At 34.7% G+C, this 23281-nt stretch overlaps 2 protein-coding genes across 4 annotated transcripts in view; one reads left to right on the forward strand and one right to left on the reverse strand.

Moving 5' to 3' along the window:
* The window catches only part of LOC128994355 (uncharacterized), a 60850-nt gene that overhangs the window by 34733 nt on the left and 2836 nt on the right, over positions 1-23281 (forward strand). The window contains exon 8 of one of the 3 annotated variants that reach the window (XM_054418875.1): positions 3719-3866. The exons of 1 other annotated variant lie outside the window; for it this stretch is intronic. In XM_054418875.1, the coding sequence (XP_054274850.1) occupies positions 3719-3769 (51 nt within the window). In that variant the 3' untranslated portion in view covers positions 3770-3866. Of the gene's footprint in view, positions 1-3718; positions 3867-23281 lie in introns of those variants that run through there. One more of the 3 variants, XM_054418879.1, reaches the window with a different exon arrangement.
* LOC128994346 (peptide transporter family 1-like) overlaps positions 3369-23281 on the reverse strand; it is a 29248-nt gene continuing 9335 nt past the window's right edge. The window contains exons 10-16 of the mRNA XM_054418852.1: positions 22594-22851; positions 16810-16916; positions 5797-5922; positions 5215-5314; positions 4295-4420; positions 3732-3839; positions 3369-3498 (exon numbers count right to left, since the gene is read on the reverse strand). Coding sequence (XP_054274827.1) covers positions 3391-3498; positions 3732-3839; positions 4295-4420; positions 5215-5314; positions 5797-5922; positions 16810-16916; positions 22594-22851 — 933 coding nt within the window. The 3' untranslated portion in view covers positions 3369-3390. The remainder of the gene's footprint in view (positions 3499-3731; positions 3840-4294; positions 4421-5214; positions 5315-5796; positions 5923-16809; positions 16917-22593; positions 22852-23281) is intronic.

A 23281-nucleotide genomic window follows, 5' to 3' on the forward strand; every position in this document is an offset into this window, starting at 1 on the left:
GGAATCCGAACCACATTTTTGCCTTGGTATTTACGAATTGGTCTAATCATCAGGATAGTACTGTGGATAGTCGTAGTACTCACTCTTGTGGACGTTAATCCACACTGGGGAGTATTGGATCCACAGTGCATGTATTTATTTACTATATAAAGAAGTATACTATGACACACAGCACAAAATAAAAAATCTGTTTTAATTTACTATGGCTCTATCGCAAAAGTGGTCTTCTTAAAAGTTTCTTTGTACTGTATCTTGATTTAAATCTACCCTGTTGCTGGTCTGTTTCATCTTCAAGCTTCCTACTATATGGTCCCGTACAAACAAGGTTGGTTGTATTTGTCATGGTTCTTTGATTATTGATGGAAAGTGCAATATTTATTTCATGGTAAATATTTTTAGCTACAATTCTGACATATAGTAAGATCAAAATCCGAATCAACAGTTATTTAAACAGTCAGTTAATTACTGGATCCCAGTTTGGGTATAACCTGTGAATAACCATTTTGATCATTAACTAGATTTGGAAAAATTTTATTTTTTGGGATAGGTTTTGGAAATTATGTTTTCTGATGGAATTATTGAGTTTGTCTTAGAAATACATTTTGTACTGTTAGGTAAGGTAAACGCACCAGTAGCTGACAGTATAAGAAACTATACGCACTTAATAATCCGTGGTTTTGAATAAATAGGAACTAAAGAGATATTACGGATTTTATGTGATTCTAAATTTAGTGTAGTTTTCAAATTTGTCATACAAAAAGGGTTTTTTAAATATATTTTATAACATTTTTAAACTTAATTCAACCTTTGTACGTGTTCCAGTGGCTGACAGTGAAAAAAGTGCTTGTACCAGTAGCTGACAGTCAGTTGTCCCAGTAGCTGACACTGGAACTATACATGTACTAGCTGCTAAACCTAAGGGTTTTATAATTTATAAGACGAATAAAATCTAACTTAATAATTAAATTATAAAATCATGTAAAACGTTATTACTAAAATTTATTTTACATATTTAAAAATAAAAAATATTTACATTAAAAAATATATATATTAAAAAAAAGATAATTTGGCTTTTAAACTGATAAATACTTAACACAAAGTTAACAATTTATTATTGGTGGCAGGAATCTACATATCTTTGCAATTAGGGTAACGACCGGATGACTCTTTTTGGAGACGCCCAAAAGGAGTCAGAAGAAAATCTGAAATGTAAATAAAGGTTGATATGTGAATTAGTTCAAAGATTGTTAGAGTGAGTTTAATGCCACAAACCCGGACTCAAATGGGTGACCGAGTCAAAAATGGCAGCCAATCTATTTTTACCAAAATATATATAAATGAACGAACGGTGTTTTTGGCATCTAGGGACCTCAAAACGAAAAGTTATGATGGTTCCGGGCTTAGGTCTTACCATGAGACCTACGGTAATAGCTCTATTTCCAATAGGGAAATTCACTAAAAGTAGTTATGGGGTCTTATTTATTGATTATAATGACATTTTAAGGTGTGGTTGAGATCAGATAAATTATAAATAGCATGCAAATTTCGATGGGTAAAACCAATTTAATATTGTGCAAGTAGCAAATATCCCCTGTCAGCTATTGGAACTTGTATGGATTTTGTGTACCAATGCCTGACATTGATATAATTTTAAATCCAAAACCCCTAACGCCCCAATTTTTTCATGAAATTGTCAACAAAGGTATAATTGATCAAAATAATGAGCCTAATCATTAATACTATTTAAGAAATTTAGCGAAATGACAAAAAACCAAACTAACTTTCTTAACAATTTCATTAAGGGAATCGACTAAATGTGATGTGTACGGACAGGGTCGCTTTCAAACCACCACCATTCCGCAAGTATGGGCTAAATTTAACTGATTTTTTTGTAAACAAATCAAGAATAAACATATGTTCTTCTAACAATGCAATCATGTGTAAATATTTTTAAGAGACCACATTATAATGTAAAGAAACTCAAACTGTCAGCTACTGGAGCACTGTCAGCTACTGGTGCGTTTACCTTAGATGCTGTTGAATTTTCGTTACCTAAATCCCTTAGTTTTTTGTTCAGCTTTGTCCAAGACCCTCTTATCTCAATGCTGATGAAAATAAATCTTTTATATTACAAAGTTCAAAGTTTACCTGCTAGCAGTAGTGTCAACAGCCAGATGGTATTGTGCATGTTTTGTGTGCGATTGTAGCCACAACCGTGACTGACCGACTGCTCTCTCGGCTCTCTCCCAACTGGCTACCTGCCCTTCCAGGCTAATCTATTTTAGCTCTCCATTTAATATTTAGTTTAAATCTTGGCAAAGATGTGACACGCCTACGTTCATTCTTGCTTACTTTTACACCATTAATGAATTGAGTTTTTTATTTAAACAATTTTGATTTTATATTTGTCATATATTCGTCACAAAATACTTATATGTCCATATCCATCCTGATGTATTTACATATGGAAGGATATAAGAAATAGTGCCCTTTACCACTGAATAGAACAAAACAAATAGAACAAGATGGTGCTGACAACCGGATTTTGATAAAAATGTGACATAGTGCCCTTTACCTCCCATACACAGATATATGCCATTAATAAATTATTTTTTTTTTATCCAAACCATTTTTTTTTGTTATTTATTTGTCACAAAAACTCCTTTTGTTCTGATAATACATTTTCTTTATACACTATGAATATTTACAATGTGATAAACAAAGGTTTAGTGGGGAGAGGTAATTTTTTGTACTAGTAAATACATCTTTGTTCAAAGACGTTGTCTCTTTTACAACACAACCTCAGGAAAAAAAAATCTCACAAAAATAAAATATTTCATTCTTCCCCAAAATAATACTGTATTATGCTATGGAATTTATATTTGACTTCTGTGTAGAGTCAGTTAGCATGTCAGATGGGTAGATAGTACTGAAATAATTATGCATAAGGGAGGCTGTTGTTCCATTATGTATGAGGTTACTCATTAACAAACTTAAAACACCATGAAACAATGTCAACCCATTACAACTACAACATTATAACCAATGCAATAAACATAACAAATAAGTTTTCAAAAACTGTACTGTTCCGGTAGAACACAACAATTTCTGAAACTTTACATACATTAAGGTTGGTTTTGATCCTGACCATAATTTCTATGTTAATTTTGTGAAAGATGATTTTGTTTCTTACAAAAGGATTTTACAAATTTATTTTTACAGTATTTATTTTTTGCAAAGGAGTCTTTTTGTAGCTATTCTTGAAGAATATAAATTAAAAATACCCAAATTAAAGAATAATTAGAACCTATCCTGAGAAAAATGTGTTACGGTACAAGGAACTTTTAATGTAAAACATAACAAAAATATTATACACCTTAAACTGTTATCTCATTTATTCTCTATCTTTCTCATAATACATATATATCTTCTTGCTAGAAGAACGAACACCATCATAACAACGACCATCATAACTGCAAATGCTGCCAACATATACACCTGTAACATAAAATTCTAGATCATTCTATTGTAATTTTCCTTATGGTAAACCTCATTATTAAAACAAAAGGATTTCATTTTACTGTAATTATTGTAGTGAACTACAAAACTAAAATGAAGGAAACCAATCATCTAATGGAAATTTTTACTGGCTATCATTGCTAGTTCTTATCAGGAAAAAATTATCTTTCTTTAGTTTCTAATATTATTTGTGTTGCAGATTTTGCTCTTACCTGTGGTACACTCTTTGTTAGTTCTGAGACGACAATAATCAATAGATTTCCAAACGAGTCAGTCAAAAGCCACAAAGAGGAGATAACAGACTTCATACTTTGAGGAGCCTGAAAAATATACTTAAACTAGAAATAAGGTAATATTTTTATACATTGTTTGTACAGTAATAAGAATAGTGTATCATCAACACAATCCCCGAGACAATTCTTATTTATTTATTTGTTGTATTCACTGTCATAAAGCATAATAAAATGCCGGCACTCCAGTCCCATCTTCAAATTCTCTAAGAGCCCTCCACTTCTTTCTGGTTCTCCTTAGACAAATGCTGCTGGCCCTTGATGTTGCACAGATGTTTTTTACCCTTATTCAGTTCATCACCACACTTTATTGGTATAATAGCTCCAACACTTATAGTGCCAATCAAAAAATTATTTAATGTAAATAGAAGAATATATATAGTTGACAAAAAACTTTTGTCTTAAACCTGACTTCCCAAACAAGTTTAATTTAATACAGTACATCTACATTTATGTATGAAGTAATAAGCTTAAATGATTCTTACCTTAGAGTAAGAAAATTCAAGTCCCGTTATAGAGAACATGATTTCCGCAGCAGAAATGACGATAATCTGCGGAAGTTGCCAAAGAATGTGGACACTGTTGGGTGGAGTCAGGGTGAACAAGGCTGCCTAAAAGAGAAATAGTAACACCTTAAGTAATAAGTCCTTCTTGTGGCTATATGTAACTTACATTTTAAAATGTTGGAAAATGATTTTATGCGGGACCTTGTCCAGATACTAAGATTTAAATATTGGTTGTGGGTTGTTGGATCCCCTGTATTTAGTTTGGTTTGAGAGGATTTGTGGGTTTATTATATGAAATAAAGCTACCTCTGTCTTGCCTGGATTAGGGTTCCATTGCTTAAAATATGTTTTTGTGTGGTTTTATTTCAAATAACACCTACAGTCATGTCAATGGAAAATCGGATCAGCTGAAGGCATCCATCTAAATGTTCCGTAAGGGGGGCTGGAGGGTAGGGAATAACCGACAGTAAAAAGGGGGGTTCAGGGGACCACAACGTTTAAAATTGATGTACAAAATGGTTGATTTTACAAAATTTTACTTTATGTTTAGTAAATTTTTTTTGTATAACTTTTAAAATTTGTAAAAATGTTGTTAGGGTTTTATAGGGGGGGGGGGGGGCCCTTCCCATATTGAAGGACGCCCATGTGAATCAGTGAGTAAAGTTACCTTCCATCCATGCATCATAAGTGTTTAACCTTTGGATATTTTGATGAATTAGTAATAACCTTACAATCACATTTTTTGAGCTAGGGGGTTACAATATTTTAGGATGTAAGTTTTGATGCAAACAATACTTTCTGCATATTCTAGATGTATAGGGAAAGGAAAAATTAAAAAGACTCATGATAAATTAATATGTGTAAACACAAATCTCACACAAACCAATACAATATCTTACCTTGTCACCATTTTGTCCTATGAGTATCGTATAAACACCACCAACATCTAATGGTAGATTCGTTGCTACTTCTTTACCATTAACTTGTAAAGAATAGTCTCTGTTTACAGAAAAATCATGACAAGTGTATCAAAATCATACAAACTTCTTACACAGTTTTCATCCAGAAATTTAGCTTACTAGCATATCCTGTTAACATAAATTTAACATACTATAAACTTTAATATATAAATGTTCAAACGTTTTATTGTGAATAGTTGCCACTTGCCAGATCAGAGGAAGATTCCATTGCAAGAATTGTACGGCTCGTCGTTCGTCCCATCCAAAATCCTTATACGAATATTGATCAAGTGTTAAATAGAAATAACATTTTTAAATAATTCAATTAAAAAAGAATGTGTTTGTACAATTTCAATTGTTTACTGTCCTCACCAAAAACATATCAAACTGTAAATTAAAAGATCTTGACAAAAAATATCTAACTCACCCCAAGATTATATTCAATATGGTTAATATCTTTGTAACAGATGTGATTTTGGTTGGCAGTTTTTAAATTCCTTCTTAACTGACTGGCAAACTTACCCAGTAGGTTCGACTAAATATGTTTCTGTCGAATGAGTCTTTGTATACAAGGTTCCATCTACTTTAGAACTTTTTTGTTTGTTGAATAGTGAAAACGTTTCATCACTGAGGACATTGTAAACAACCCTGAAAATGGACACCACAATTAAAACCATTATTTATCATTTAATTAAACTTATAAGCTAGTACACAGTGATAAACCAAATAAGGTCTAAAAGTCTACTTTGATAATATTAACTACGTTAATTTACTTTATCTACGAACGTTTTTTAAAGTTGCCGTTTCAGTATTTCTTAGAATTGAAAAGTGTCTCATAAGAGCATTGTTTACTTTCTTAGCAGCATAGTTTTACTCATAACAACACTGGTAACGGACCAATGAGGTTCAAGGATCGAGAGAGAAGAGGTACAATTGTAATGATTCAAACTTCAACTAATCAGCTGTTCAGACCAATTTAATTGTTGAGTGGTGCATTAGTGTTTGGTACAATGTTTCGTTGCATCAATGTCATTGGTGAGAGAGGCTATAACCTCTCTTAGGAGTTATGAGTAGTGATTGTTAGTAATTAAAACACTATCGTAGGTTGTCAAATATATATACTGTTTTGTTCTAAGTATTCTTATATTAATTTTTAATTTTAATGCACTGATTTCACCACAATCTCCATTTAAATACCATTTCAGATAGTTAAATGTTTTCCTCATAGAGTGCATCAGTATCTTCAAATCCCAATGGTTTCAAGACTAGCTCTCTGATTGGTCACTGATATGTATCACATGACCAACTCCTTCCTTCAGTAGAGTAGTGGCACACTCTTGGGCAAGTCCTGTTGCTATGAGGACTTAACATGCCTTTTCTCCTACATTTTCAAATACCATAAACCTCTATACCAACATAAATATTTACCGCTGGCTTATAACTTATTATAAAGACAATTGAAGTGTTTTTTAACATCATATAGTGAGAAAAAGTGAACTTATCAACATTATAGCATTTCAGGATTCATCAAAGGGGGCCCCCAGTCTACGCATCAGTTTAATAACAAAAGGTTAGTGTATCCAATTCAAAATTACTAAAATACAGTCCACATTGCTTTCTAACTAACATAAACTCCCCACATTTTTGGTACTTCGAGCCGGACGGATAAACTCAGTGCGTTGGAAATATTTAAAGAATTGTTAAGATTTAATTTCATTGTGAAATACATTTTTTATTTTATCACAAACACATTTTTATAATTTGTGAACATTTATTAAATAAGCCAGTGTTGTTTTATTGATTTTTTTAAATCATAGGACATTGTATAGTGGGGAGGCAAATTTAGTAAAATATGTAAAATAACAAAGTTGGCTCACCCCGAAAGGTAACCGGTGAACACTATGCTAGATGATGTTGCATAGTAGTAGAGATGATATTTTGACCGGTGTTCACTCTGTATGAGTGGGACTCTCTTTTCTGGACGCCATTTTCCAAAATGGCGGATGTCACTGTTTGATCTTTGTATAACTCGAGCAAAAATGAACCGATTTTGATGAAATTTGCTATAAACGTTTAAACTTACATTCATTCGAACGGGTTCACGAACCAGCATGATCTGATCATGGGAGCGGGGGTTTATGGGGGTTTTATGGGGGGTTTTATGGGGTAAAGATGGGATTTTCTTATTCTTTGCCCCAAAGTACAAAATTTTCCTATTTTTCTCTAAACCATTTTAAAGAACTTAAAAAAACAAACAATTTAGTATATTAATGTATTTTTGTACCCTTATCGGTTACGGAGAAAATTCAAAAAAGTGTTAATTTAAAATTCCCATGTTATTCTTATGGAGGATATCGTCAACTCTTGTAGTTTGCTTGTTTATGGATATATTTTGATCATACTTGGTAAAATTATTTATTTATACTAAGATATTAATATTCTACTAACATTCACGCTTTATTAGCCTCCCTGTAACAGCAAACCTAGGTACTCGTTAAAAATTATGTTATTTAAATTGAATTAATTTAAAAACGAATCAGGCAATTGGAAATCCACTTAGTCTGCAGGTTCGCTGTGACGGGGGTATTTTATTCTTGACATTTCTTCCTATACCTAGTGGTTTAGGAGATATAAGCAGTTATAGTTGGGGTTTCCTCCATGTTAATTAGATTGATCCGTTTTAACTGTCAACCTAATCCTAATGTATTTCCTGTGCTATTTCGTTACACTTTTGACTTGACATATAATAACAAATCTAGATTATCAGGTACATCTCAGATTCGCCCGATGCGTTAAAATACTTGGTATGCGGCCTCATGTCTGCCAATTGAGCGGAGTGAGCATTGATATAAACAAATAACCTTATTTAAAAATACATTCTTTTATAAAAAAATATTATATATTACAAAATAAAAACATGAGTAAATGTTATTGATCAATAAACCTCATGAATTTAACCCATCGTTATAAGCAATTGCCATCTCTTTTTTCTTTACTTACCATTTGCTTCTCTTATTTATGCTTTTCACTCTGTCTATAGAAAATGGCTCAACATACAAGCCCTAAATTGTTCTTAATCTTGACAATTCTACGTAATAGCCTTGACAAGTCTACCTCAGCCTGATTTACAGTACATTCTTGACTGCAATGTACCGAAATCGATAGACAAGATTCATTGGATATTGCCTTTGAGAACGTTTTACACCATACTGGTGGATAGGCAACAAACAACCCGTTGTACAATGTTGGTCCAATTTATTTTTCAAAAAATAAATGTGTGGGTCAAATTGTACTAAAATGCATATTTGGAAATCTTTTAGTTAATTTTCTGTTTCGGTAAATTCGTACATGAAGCTACCGTACTTATGATAACATTACATATGCCTGTAGTAGTCCAAAGATTACTCTGAAGTATCACACGACAATCTTTTTAAATGAAGATGTGTTTGTTAAGGGCTTGGCATATAAACTACAACATGAATAAATCATATACATTAATAATAAACTACAAGAAAATTATTAAAACCGATATAAAATTAGTTTCTGTATTAGGCTACACCATTTAATTTGAGTTGTAGAGACTGCACTGTGTTAGTGTAAAACCTATAGAATTGGATTGTAGTAAATTAACCTGACATAAAAATGTCAACATGCGGCTCTGTTGGCTGTAACAATTCTTCTAATTACGTGAAAGTGGAAGGAATATCATATCAGAGGGGTATAAGCTTAGTTATTAGCATCGATGGATAAAACTATAACATTAGTTAGTTTTATATGTCGATGGTTATGACAGTACGAATACGATTCATTTTTAAATGAATTCAATTTAAATAACATTAGGTTTAACGAGTACCTAGGTTTGCTGTTACAGGGAGGCTAATAAAGCGTGAATGTTAGTAGAATATTAATATCTTAGTATAAATAAATAAGTTTACCAAGTATGATCAAAATATATCCATAAACAAGCAAACTACAAGAGTTGACGATATCCTCCATAAGAATAACATGGGAATTTTAAATTAACACTTTTCTGAATTTTCTCCGTAACCAGTAAGGGTACAAAAATACATTAATATACTAAATTGTTTGTTTTTTTAAGTTCTTTAAAATGGTTTAGAGAAAAATAGGAAAATTTTGTACTTTGGGGCAAAGAATAAGAAAATCCCATCTTTACCCCATAAAACCCCCCATAAAACCCCCATAAACCCCCGCTCCCATGATCAGATCATGCTGGTTCGTTAACCCGTTCGAATGAATGTAAGTTTAAACGTTTATACGAAATTTCATCAAAATCGGTTCATTTTTGCTCGAGTTATACAAAGATCAAACAGTGAAATCCGCCATTTTGGAAAATGGCGTCCAGAAAAGAGAGTCCCACTCATACAGAGTGAACACCGGTCAAAAAATCATCTCTACTACTATACAATATCATCTAGCATAGTGTTCACCGGTTACCTTTCGGGGTGAGCCAACTTTGGAATTTTGGCCATTCGCCTCCCCACTAGTACTATATATTTTCAAAATCAAACATATTTAAGTTTGATGATTTTTCATATTTCATTTCCAAACATGCACAAAAGTGAAAGTCTAGTTTCATGTCCAATTTAAATATTCATGATTATATCTCAGCCATTTCATGAGCCTTATCTCTAGCAGACATACCCCCCTTCCCCTCTCAGTATTCTGTTTGCATTCCAGGATATTCATTGTGTAGCCAGAAATAATTATCCTTCCTTTCCTTGTTCTGATTATCTACAAATGTTATTGATTCTCATCTATCACGAAAACAGCTGATTGCTTTGTACAGTAATATTGTCGATTGATCATTATTGTATTAAATGATACTTCTGGAACTTCTGGAAAGAAAATTAAAATGTAAATAATTTAGTGCTTATTAACATTGACATACTGAAGAAAGGACTGCTACATCTTAATGTGATTTTATATTGCAAATACTTTGCAAAATAAGTTATTGAAATTTCTAGTGAAGAAATAACTTTAATTTATAAATTCCAAGGTGGAGTTTATACAGACTTTTTGAGTTTTATTGTGTGTTTGACTATTCTATTCCAAAATGAGATTTTTATCTTTTGTCAAGCAAAGTCAACTTATTGAACAAAGACTTAGTAGTATTGACAAGCAAGTTACAACATTAAGTACTGTTCAAGCCCTTGAATCTTTAAATGATCAACAAATAAATAGAATAAAGTTACTTTCAACTGCAGCTTCTCAAAAACATGCTGAATTTGAAAAAATTGTTAATAAGTTGTTCTCTACAACTCCCCTACCTGAAGACATCGTAGATGAAAAGGTAACCGAACTTCAAGATAAAATATCTGACCTGTATATTAGTAGCTTATGTAGCACATTAATACCGTCTACACCTGCAGTATCTGAGCAATTGAATCAGTCCACCGCTAGTTCAACAGCACAGGCTGTGGCTGTACCTCCGACAATAAAATTGCCTTCATTGGATTTAGGTAAATTCTCTGGTCAACCAGACCAGTGGATGTCGTTTCATAGCATATTTGAAAATGCAGTTCATACTAATGAGTCACTCAGTAACATAGAAAAATTTACATATTTGCTATCCTGTCTCTCAGATGAGCCATTGAGTTTGGTGAAATCTTTGCCTCTTAACGCTGCGAACTATGCTATAGCATGGCAATCTCTGATAGATAGATACCACAATACAAGGTTGCTAATCACTCTTCATACTAACAATATCTTAGATTTGCCTCAACTTACTAGGCCTACTGTCAAACAATTGCGGAAATTTCTCTCAGTTTACAATGAAAACTACCAAGCCTTAAAAACTCTTGGTCATGATATTGCTAATGAAAGTTTGCTTTTGACAACGCATATTTTGCGTAAATTTGATTCTGCTCTCCGCACTAAGTTTGAACACTCACGTAATGACTCAAAAAAGGTCCCTACTATCAATGAATTAATTCATTTCTTGGAAAATAAATGTACACAAGAGGAGGCTGCGGAGTTAGCTTCTGTTTCGAACAAAACATTTTCACCAAATGAAAATAAGAGCAACCACCCAATCAAATCTAATTTTGCAAATAAGGCTAAAACTAATAGGGCTAATGTTGTATTGTTGTCGTCTAATGACAAAGATCGAATGCTTAAATGTATTTATTGCTCCGCTACTACTCACATAGTATTCAAATGTCCTAAATTTGGGGGCATTAATACTAAAGACAGGTTTGACTTCATTAAGAGTAAGGACTTATGTGTAAACTGTTTTGGTATGCACAAACCTAAAATGTGTAAATCTAAACAGACTTGTCTTACTTGCTCAAAACGACATCATACTCTCCTGCATTTTGACCAGGCTCAAACAACATTGAATGAAGCAAACACTGATCCCTGTACAAGTAATGTTAAGTCCCCTGATCATGTCAATCAATCGAATACTCTTATGGGTTTGGCTCGTACTCAGAATAATACTGTATTGCTTGCAACCGCTTTAGTGAAAGTTTCTACTCACAAAGGAAACGGTCTCGTTTTGCGTGCTGTTTTAGATAGCGCCTCACAAACCACACTTATTTCAGAAAGTTGTGCAAATATATTAAATGTAAAACGCTCTGCTGTTGGCGTCCCTGATATCAAAGGAATTTCTGTGGCTAACATAAAGCCTAAAGGTTTCACACATCTGAATATCTCTTCCCTCAGTGGGTCAAATTTGGCCTCTTCTCATCCTGTTCTTATTCTTGATCAGATTACAAGTAACCTGCCTCGAGTTCAACTCTCACCCTTCATCAAAGCTCAGCTGAAAAAATACATGCTAGCCGATCCAACCTTTGACTTGCCAGGTCCCATTGATTTATTGATAGGAGCGGATCTATTCCCTCAAACTTTACTTGAGCCGCCTGTAAGTATGGGAGAAAATTTACCCTTCATTATGAGAACAATTTTTGGCTTTGTTGTGCTTGGTGCCGCACCTATTGCTCCCTCCAATCAACCGCTTCAATTTAGTGGAATATCCACTCTTCTCTCAACTAACGACTTAGATCTTCATGCTACTCTTCAACGATTCTGGTCAATTGAAGAACCGCCTCAAACTTTGAAAATTTCGCCAACTGATGCAGAGTGTGAAAAACATTTCCTAAACTCACACTCACGTGACAATACCGGTAGATATATCTGTCGTTTACCGTTTAAGGAATCTCCTCAGAAATTGGGTCTTTCAGCACCTGTAGCTAAACGTATGTTTAACTCACTTGAAAATAAATTTGCTGCTCAACCAGACTTCAAGATGAAATATGTTGAATTCATGCAAGATTATGAGACTTCTGGTCATATGGAAATTTGTGAATCAATTCCGCCCTCAGACGAACCTCACTTCTTCCTGCCTCATCATGGTGTTTTTAAAGGAGACAAGCTAAGAGTGGTTTTTAACAGTTCGGTCCCAACTTCTACTGGAATCTCGCTTAACAGCTTACAACACCAAGGCCCAAAACTGCATAACGATCCCACTGATATAATTTTTCGCTTTCGACAACATAAATATGTCTTCACATGTGACATCAAACAAATGTTTAGGCAGATATTAATTCATGAAGATGATAGAAAATTTCAATTGATTTACTGGAGAGAAGAGCCCTCTCATCCGATCAAAGTGTATCAGTTAACCACGGTTACATACGGCATAAGTTCAAGTCCATATTTAGCCAATCGTGTTATCCAACAGCTAATGGCCGATGAAGGTGATAACCATCCGCTAGCAGCCAAAGCTCTGCAAGATCAAATCTATGTTGATGACGCTTTGTTAGGTTGTGACACTTTAAATGAAGCCCTTGACTTACAGCAAGATGTTATCGATTTACTACTCAAAGGAGGATTTCAGCTACGAAAATGGTCTTCTAATAATGAAAAACTTCTTGAAAATGTTCCGCTGGATCATCGTGAAACTCCCCTCATGCTTCGAAGCACTGATCAACCTTGTCACAGTGTCCTTGGCTTAAAATGGATACCACAAACAGACAAATTTTCTTATGCTATACCCAAACCCTTAGGAGTACATACAAAGAGAGCACTTCTTTCTTTTATTGCTCAGATTTATGACCCCATGGGGCTAATTTGTCCACTGGTTTTTTGGGCAAAGGCATTAATGCAGCACATTTGGTGTTTAGGGTTAGAATGGGATACTCAGCTTCCTGAGACACTTTCTGAGAAATGGTCTCAATTTATCAGTGAGCTCTCAGAAATTGACAATCTAAAAATACCTCGCTACCTTCCCATGGTAAACGCCAGTAACATACAATTACACGGCTTTTCAGACGCTAGTGAATCAGGCTATGCTTCATGTGTCTTTTTAAGGTTAGAAGATTCTGATCACAATGTTTCAACTCATTTGTTGATTGCAAAAACAAAGGTAGCTCCGCTTAAACGCACTACAATACCTAGGCTTGAACTATGCGGCGCTCATTTACTTGCCAAGTTGCTTCACTATTGCATCAATAAGTTTGATAAACAATACCATATTACAGCTATCAATGCGTGGTCAGATTCTATGATTGCTCTGTCATGGATCCACACCCCATCTTACAAGCTAAAACTATTTGTAGCAAATAGAGTAGCTCAGATACAAGAGCTTACTCCTTCATGCATATGGAGACACGTTTCCTCAGCAGAGAACCCTGCTGATTGCGCCTCTCGTGGCCTAACACCTTCCGCTTTAATGAATCATGAGCTCTGGTGGTCAGGACCTAAGTGGCTTAAATGGGACTCAATTACATGGCCACAAACTAAACTTTCCCCAGATCCTGAAGAATCTCTTAATGAACTGAAATGAGAGACATTCAACCTCATAACATCAACCGATGACTCTAAACTACATTTTTTAAGTAAATATTCCTCATGGTCTAAACTTGTAAACGTTATGGCTTATGTTCTTCGTTTTATTAAATGTCTAAAGCTAAAGGCAAAAATAACCACTCATTTAACCAAACAGGAATTTGAAAGTGCAACAAATCGCATATGTTGGTGTGTGCAAAAGGAATGCTTTGCAAATGAGATCAAATCGCTTCAAGCTAAGAAAACATGTTCTACCCAAATACAACGGCTTGCACCTTTCTTAGATGAAGAAGGAATCATACGAGTTGGTGGAAGACTGAAAAATTCACCACTTAAGTACAGTGCAAAACATCCCATTTTGCTTCCCAAGAACCATTTTGTAGTCCACCTGCTGATTGATTTCTTTCATAAAATATACCTACATGCAGGACCGCAACTACTTCAAGCAATGTTAATGCAAAACTACTGGATATTGTCTCAGAGAAGTGTTATACGCTCCAGAATATTTAAATGTATTCGATGTTTCAAAGCTAAGCCTAAAATGACAGCACCTTTAATGGGCGACTTACCTGCTGGACGTGTTACGGCTACTCGTTGTTTCAATGTTTCCGCTATGGATTATGCTGGACCTTTTACAGTAAAGGTTCACATCTTACGTCGACTGCAGCCAATTAAAGTCTATCTCTGTTTATTTATATGCTTTGCCACAAAGGCTGTACATTTGGAGATGGTCACAGATCTTTCAGCAGATGCATTCATTGCTTCCTTAACTAGGTTTACTGCCAGACGAGGCACTATATCAGATTTATATTCAGATTGTGCCACCAATTTCATTGGAACAGCCTCAACGCTTAAAAAATGCTTCCAAGACCTAATGATAAAACCTGAAACACAACGGTTTGCCCAGAACAACAAAATAACTTTCCATTTCATACCACCTCGAGCTCCACACCAAGGAGGCTTGTGGGAGCGGGCAATAAAAAGTGCCAAATACCACTTGAAGAGAGTCATAGGTACACAAATCCTTACCTATGAAGAGTTTCTAACACTGATTGCTCGTGTTGAATCAATGTTAAATTCAAGGCCTATTACACCACTCTCTGCAGACCCATCTGACCTTGAAGCATTAACTCCAGGACACTTCCTGACAGGAGGACCTCTGACGTCTCTAATAGAACCTCATCTCACGGATATCTCTGTAAATCGCCTGAAACGGTGGAAACTTGTGCACGCATTTGCTCAACACATATGGAATAGATGGCATAGAGAGTATCTGCAGACCCTCCAAGAACGATCTAAGTGGACTACTCCAGAAGAAAACCTCAAGATCGGAGACTTAGTAATCATTCATGAAGACAATACTCCACCTCTTGCTTGGATGCTTGGTCGAATCATCTCAACCTCTCCTGGTCAAGATGGCACTGTAAGAGTCGTTCAAATCAAGACGTCTACAAAAACCTTAACACGACCTGCAGTTAAGGTTTCCCGCCTTCCTATAAACTAACCTAACATAACTCTGGCTACCAACCCCCTTCCTTATTTTTATTCCTCATATTTCAATCATGCATGGTTCTTGTTTTTCTGTTGAACCGGATCGGTTCAAGGGGGCCGGTATGTCAAATATATATACTGTTTTGTTCTAAGTATTCTTATATTAATTTTTAATTTTAATGCACTGATTTCACCACAATCTCCATTTAAATACCATTTCAGATAGTTAAATGTTTTCCTCATAGAGTGCATCAGTATCTTCAAATCCCAATGGTTTCAAGACTAGCTCTCTGATTGGTCACTGATATGTATCACATGACCAACTCCTTCCTTCAGTAGAGTAGTGGCACACTCTTGGGCAAGTCCTGTTGCTATGAGGACTTAACATGCCTTTTCTCCTACATTTTCAAATACCATAAACCTCTATACCAACATAAATATTTACCGCTGGCTTATAACTTATTATAAAGACAATTGAAGTGTTTTTTAACATCATATAGTGAGAAAAAGTGAACTTATCAACATTATAGCATTTCAGGATTCATCAAAGGGGGCCCCCAGTCTACGCATCAGTTTAATAACAAAAGGTTAGTGTATCCAATTCAAAATTACTAAAATACAGTCCACATTGCTTTCTAACTAACATAAACTCCCCACATAGGTAAAGTAGTGTTAACGACATTCAAAAAAGTTTTTAAGGCACTCGCGTACGTTAAATTTTCTACTCGTGTCGTTAACTCTATCTTTACGCAACCGTTGCGTAAACTACTATTCCAGCATAGTTTGAGTTATAAGTTTCTCACATAAATACTCCAAATTTAGTTTTTCACACCAAGCAATGGCTGATTTCTCCGTCCTCTTGAGTAAGATATTATACAAAGTCAAAATTCTCTTTCTATCAAGCTTTGAAGGAAAATATTAATTTCCTTTAACTATTCTACATAGTTCATTCATTCTGAGATAATTTAATTATATTTTCTGCTTGCTTGTCGCTCATCTCAATTACATGCTGTTGCTATTTTAATTCTTGATGTGTGGTATGAAAACCAAAAAATAAAGCGCACACTCACACATACAGCTTGTAGTCAACATCTGCTCAATCACACATAAGCGGACAAGAAATTTAGATCAAAAGAGGCTTAATATTTGTTGTCAGATTTTATAATAGGACAACTAACAGGTCTACTTGCGGTATTTATTAGTTAAAAGCCAATGTCATATTGTTTATTGCATTACCTGATTTTGGATTCTGTATTGTCCGATTTTTCAAGATCATCAAATGTCTCATCCAGTCTGACTATTTGCAGACTATTTTGGGATTCAGTAACAATAAACGATACCGCCTGGAACATGAGAATAACAAGCAAGGTTCTATTACAGGATAAGATTGTTTAATAACATTGGAAGATTACATAACACCCATAACACTTAATAACATAAAAAATAGATATAAATCTCCTTTCGTAAGCATAAGTATAGTACAAATAGGTGACACTGCTTATTTGATGTTGTGATAGAAAATATTCCCAGCTGTTGTTGGACATTGTTATTTTATTTGTTTATGTTGAATGTTTGTAATCATTATTTCATTCTCTAGATTTAACTCTTACTTATGAATTCCATTACTTGAATTGTGTTAAATAAAGCCTACTCATTCAAGGCAAACAATCTTTATTCTTCAACAATTTATTTAACACAATATCTGCAATCATGGAAAAACATTTTGCTCCAGCAAAACTTTCAATAGATCCAAACTCTTCAACAGCAGCAATGGAATGGAATCACTGGCTCAGGACATTTACAAATTTTATTGAAGTGACAGAAGCAAATGAATCTGAGAAATTGAAACTTCTAATCAACTATGTGGTGCCTTCAGTATATACTTATATCAGTGAATGTTTGAATTTTAAAGATGCAATTGGTAATCTTCAAAATCTATATTGTAAGCCAGTGAACGAAGTATTTGCTCGCCATAAGTTATCTACTCGTCAGCAACAACCAGGAGAATCAGTTGACCAATATCTAGAAGCTTTAAAGATACTCAGCAAAGACTGCAATTTTAAAGCTACTTCTGCAGAAGAAAATAGAGATGACTGCATTAGAGATGCATTTGTAAATGGTCTGATTGCTCCACACATTCGCCAGAGACTGCTAGAGAACTTTAAGCTGCCTCTTCAAGATGCTTATGAACAGGCTTATGAAGATGCTTATAAATAGTTGTTTGGAAAGTGCACAACAACAAGCCCTCCTATATCAACCCAGCTCAAATCTCAATTCAGTTTTAAAACAAGAAAACTCAATCGTTCAAGACGATGATACAAATAATCCAACCATAGCCGCTACTTCTGGGAGTAATAATAGATGTTTCTTCTGTGGATTCAATAGACATCCAAGAAATGACTGTCCCGCAAGAAATTCTTACTGTAAAGGTTGTGGTAAAAAGGGTCACTTTGTTAAGGTATGTAAGTCTTCCTCTCAAATAGATAAATCAAGTTTTGGTCAAAACTCAAAAATTAAACATACAACTTCATCTGTCATAAGCCACATAAGTTGTTCTTCAAGTTATCCCCTAGGTCTTTCAAAAGCTATTGTCCCAGTTAATGTAAATGGTAAAGCAGCTCAACCCCTAATTGACACTGGTAGTACCACTAGTTTCCTGAGTAGTGACTTAGTAAATCAGCTGAAAATAAAAACCTATCCTTCTAAAATCAGTCAAGTATCAATGGCGGCTTCTGAGTTAACTTCTAAAACTAAAGGTGAATGCAAAGTTAATTTGAAGATTCTTGGTAACTCATACAAAAATGTGATTTTGTGCATTTTACCCAACCTCTGTTGTGATTTGATAATAGGTCATGATTTACTCAGTCGCCATTCTAAATTAGAACTCACATTAGGCGGACCCGAATCTCCTCTTGCTATAGTATCTGTAGCTGCTGCAAATGTACCACAAGCTTCACTATTTGAGCATATTTCACATGATTGTCACCCTATTTCTGTGAAATCTCGCCGTCATACAGTAACAGATTATCAGTTTATTTCAGAAGAAATTCGCTCACTATTGCATGAAGGGGTAATAGAACCAAGTATATCTCCATGGAGAGCTTAAGCTTTTGTTACCAGCTCCGAAAACCATAAGAAGCGTATGGTAATAGACTACTCTAACACTATAAACAGATTTACAAGTCTCGATGCTTATCCAATCCCAAATCTTGAAGAAATTGTCAATAAAGTTGCTAACTATGAAGTGTTTAGTGCCATTGATTTAAAAAGCGCTTACCATCAAATACCGATCAAGGCTGAAGATAAGCCTTTTACAGCTTTTGAAGCATGTGGTCAGCTGTATCAATTTACCAGAATTCCTTTTGGGGTGACAAATGGAGTTGCTGCATTCCAGAGAGTTATTGATGGCATAATCAGGGCAGAAAATCTCAATGACACATTTGCTTATTTAGATGACATAACAGTATGTGGTAAAACACAAGAGGAGCATGATAGGAACCTAAACAGGCTGATGAACGCTGCTAGCAAGTATAACTTGACTATTAATGAAAATAAATGTTCTTTTTCAATGAAATCTATTAGTCTCCTTGGATATACAATAAGCAACAAAACCATTAAGCCAGATTCTGATCGGCTTTTACCTCTAAAGAATTTCCCCTTGCCCACAAACACATCATCCCTAAGAAGGGCAGTAGGAATGTTTTCCCATTTCTCAAGATATGTCCCACGATTTTCTGAAAAGATTAAAGTTCTGACAACCAGCTCTTTCCCTTTATCCGCAACGGCTATAAAGGCATTTAATGAACTGAAACAAGAGATTGAAAATGCCTCAATGAGTCCCATAAATCCTGATCTACCCTTCACTGTTGAGACTGATGCATCTGACACTGTAATAGCAGCAACACTGACCCAGGAAGGAAAACCTGTAGCCTTTTTCTCAAGAGGTCTGTCTCATAGTGAACTAAAGCACAGTTCGGTTGAAAAGGAAGCATATGCAATCGTGGAGTCAGTACGAAAATGGAGACACTATTTGCTAGGCAGACATTTCAAACTAATAACAGACCAGAAGTCTGTCTCTTTCATGTTCAACTCTAAGATACCGGGGAAAATTAAGAATGACAAAATCATGAGGTGGAGACTAGAACTATCAAGCTATAGTTATGATATTGTTTATAGACCTGGTAAACTGAATGTAGCTGCTGACTCTCTATCACGAGTGTGCTCGATGAGCGACAAAATGAACAGACTTCATCAATATCATGAAAGAATGTGTCATCCTGGTGAAACTCGTATGTATCATTGGATAAGAAGCAAAAATTTACCATACTCCCTTGATGAGGTAAGAAGAATGACTGCTTCCTGTAAGGTATGTTCTGAAGTAAAACCAAGATTCTTCAAACATGATGGAAAATTAATAAAAGCAACATCACCGTTTGAACGTCTTAGCCTGGATTTTAAGGGTCCTCTTCCCTCTTCTACAAGAAATCGGTATATGCTAACAATCATTGATGAGTACTCACGATTTCCATTTGCGTACCCCTGTCCTGATATGTCCTCTTCGACTGTCATTTGCAAACTGAAACAGTTATTTTCATTGTTCGGTACTCCTAGCTACATTCACTCCGATCAGGGATCTTCTTTTCTTTCAAAAGAACTAAAGGAGTTTCTCGCTTTAAACGACATTGCTTCTAGTCGGACTACTGCTTACAACCCTCAGTGTAATGGCCAGGTTGAGAGATATAATGGTATAATCTGGAGAACAGTAGAACTTGCCCTTAACACGTTCACTGCTAATGACGCACTTGTGCGTCATAAGTATATTAGCAGATATATAATACATGATGTATATAATTACATAATATATTTTAATCCACAATTTATAGTATAAAATTTATTTAATTAAAGATATATTGTCACTCAATTAACATGATCATGTTAATGTTTATGTTTTTTAGCCATTTATAAAAGTATTACATATCATTAGCAGTGAATGTGTTAAGAACTATCAACTTGACGTGACAAAGTGGGAATTAATTCTGGATGAAGCTCTTCACTCTATCCGATCCTTGCTTTGTACTGCCACGAATTGTACGCCACATGAACGAATGTTTGGACATCCCAGAAGATCACAAAATGGTGTTTCCACACCAACCTGGTTGATGACTCCTGGAAAAGTGTTGATGAGACGTCCTATCAGAAACTCTAAGTATGAACCAATAGTGCAGGAGGTGACATTGCTGGAAGGAAACTCTGATTACGCTCATGTACGATTGCCAGATGGGCGTGAGACAACAGTGTCTACACGCAACTTAGCTCCTTGTGGAAAACAAGCTGAGAGAACAGATTTTGATGATGAATCAACACCGGAGAACCACACAATGGAACTTAATAGCGATGTAAACTTAGTAGACGAGACCCAGGATGTGTCTCATCCCGATGCAGAGGTGATAGAAGAATCTGCAACTCAAGAGCCTCTACAAACCTTAAGGACTGATGAAACACAATCACAGAGACGAAGCTCAAGACAGAAGAAACTACCTTCTCACCTTAAAGACTTTAAATTATATTAGCGGGGAAGAATGTGATAGAAAATATTCCCAGCTGTTGTTGGACATTGTTATTTTATTTGTTTATGTTGAATGTTTGTAATCATTATTTCATTCTCTAGATTTAACTCTTACTTATGAATTCCATTACTTGAATTGTGTTAAATAAAGCCTACTCATTCAAGGCAAACAATCTTTATTCTTCAACAGATGTGAAAATGTAAAAATATCTGCTAGTATAAGCACAAAGAGCACATTAAAATTAAATACCCCCGCCGCAGCAAACCTGCAGACTAAGCGAATTTCCATTTGCCTGATTGGATTTACACTAAAATGTCTCCTTAAAAATATCACATTTATCCCAATTTAAATAGAATCAGTTTAACACATACTTAGGTTTGCTGCAACAGGGAGGGTAAAAGTGTTTTTTATGTAAAATGTTAATAGTTAGTAAGAAATAAAAACATTTTCCAAATTTGGGCAAAATATTTTAATAAACAAGCAAACTACAACAGTTTACTTATTCTCCATAAGAATAACATGGGAATTTTAAATTTTCAATTTTTTGTAATTTTCTCCGGAACCATTAGGCGCATTATAACGCTTCACTATACTAAATTATTTGTTTTTTTAAGCTCTACAAAATAGTTTAGAAAGAAATTGCAAAATTTGATGTTTTTTTGGGTCAAAAATAAAAAAAACCCTTTTTTACCCCATAAAACCCCCCATAAACCCCCGTTCCCATGGTCCGATCATGCTGGTTCGCGAACTCGTTCGAATAAACGTAAGTTTACACATTTGTACCAAATTTCATCAAAATCGGATCATTTTTGCTCGAGTTATCGCGCTAACGGACACATATATATATATATATATAAATATATATACATATGAATTTGAATGGATGGTATTTTTGGCCTCTAGGGACATCAAAACTAAAATGTAAAAAAGTATTTCCAAGTTAGATTGTTGGTCAGAAGTTTTTATACAGCTGGATCCTACAATATGCTTCGAACTAAAAAAATTATTTACTAATTAAATATGTTGTAAAAATTCTAAACTTAATAAAATACACTTGAAATGAAATGAAAATGAGGCAAACTTAGGACCTCATGGTCCTATCTTACAGTTAACCTTTTACAAATATATATATATGTTTACACTTGCAACTATATAAGGAAATTGTCAACTGTATCAATCCTTTATTTTTTTCAACATATTATTTGCAGGTACTTAGAGTGAACAGCTTTCATGACTCTTTTGTTTAGTTATCACTGGGTTTTAGACAGTTATTTTTTTATAAATCTCTTTCTCCCATGTATAAAATTTTATAAAATAGATAATTTCATTGATAATTGATTCATTCTTTAAAGCAAATAAAAGTGTTGATTCCTAGCAGCAATAATTACTAAAAGTTCAACAATCCCAATCATCTGATTTCGAACCTTAAGTGCTTTCAAAGTAATCTTTGTACCTCAGCTTCAAATATATCCAGTATTCCGACCGTCGCAGGCAGTACTGTGGGACAGCCAGTGCCGACAAACGCAGCCGAGTACATTAGATTTTCCTTTCCAGTGACAGGGATGGACTTTTCCTCTAGGAGGCCCATGCTGCCTACTGACCAGGAGAATTTCTTGCCGCTGCCAGTGGCATCTATGTGCAACGGACAATTGTAACTGTTGTAAATACGCAGCTGAGCCTCGCCTGCTTGAGGTAGAACTGCGTAAGAATCCTGTAATTGTTTCAATAGACAGATACATTTTTTATTTGGCTGATAGAGTAATAGGGCTATTAATATTTTTTATTGTATTTTGATTATTAATTTTTACTTAAGAGGTTGCCGTGCTAAATTGGGAGTAGGCTTTAGTCTTGATAGAACTATAATACATCAGAATTGTGTAATAATATGTTTATGCATTTAAATACCAAGATAGCTGTAAAAAAGCTTTTAAAGAACTCCAAACACTCTCTGTAATATCCCTTTACGCCATAGAAATAACCATACATGGAGTTTCTGCCTCAATGGACTCAACACTTCAAACTTTATGTTTCCACCATGTCATCTCAGTATGTACAGTAAAACATCTTAAACGGAGCCCAGTTCTTCAATCATTTGCCAGACCATCAAGAGAGATGGTCAAGAGATGGCATTTGCATAAAGA

This window comes from Macrosteles quadrilineatus, unplaced genomic scaffold, assembly GCF_028750875.1.
Source record: "Macrosteles quadrilineatus isolate MER2022 unplaced genomic scaffold, UCM_ALF_1.0 Scaffold_5__1_contigs__length_97177068, whole genome shotgun sequence".
In the NCBI taxonomy this organism is placed as follows: Eukaryota; Metazoa; Arthropoda; class Insecta; order Hemiptera; family Cicadellidae; genus Macrosteles; species Macrosteles quadrilineatus.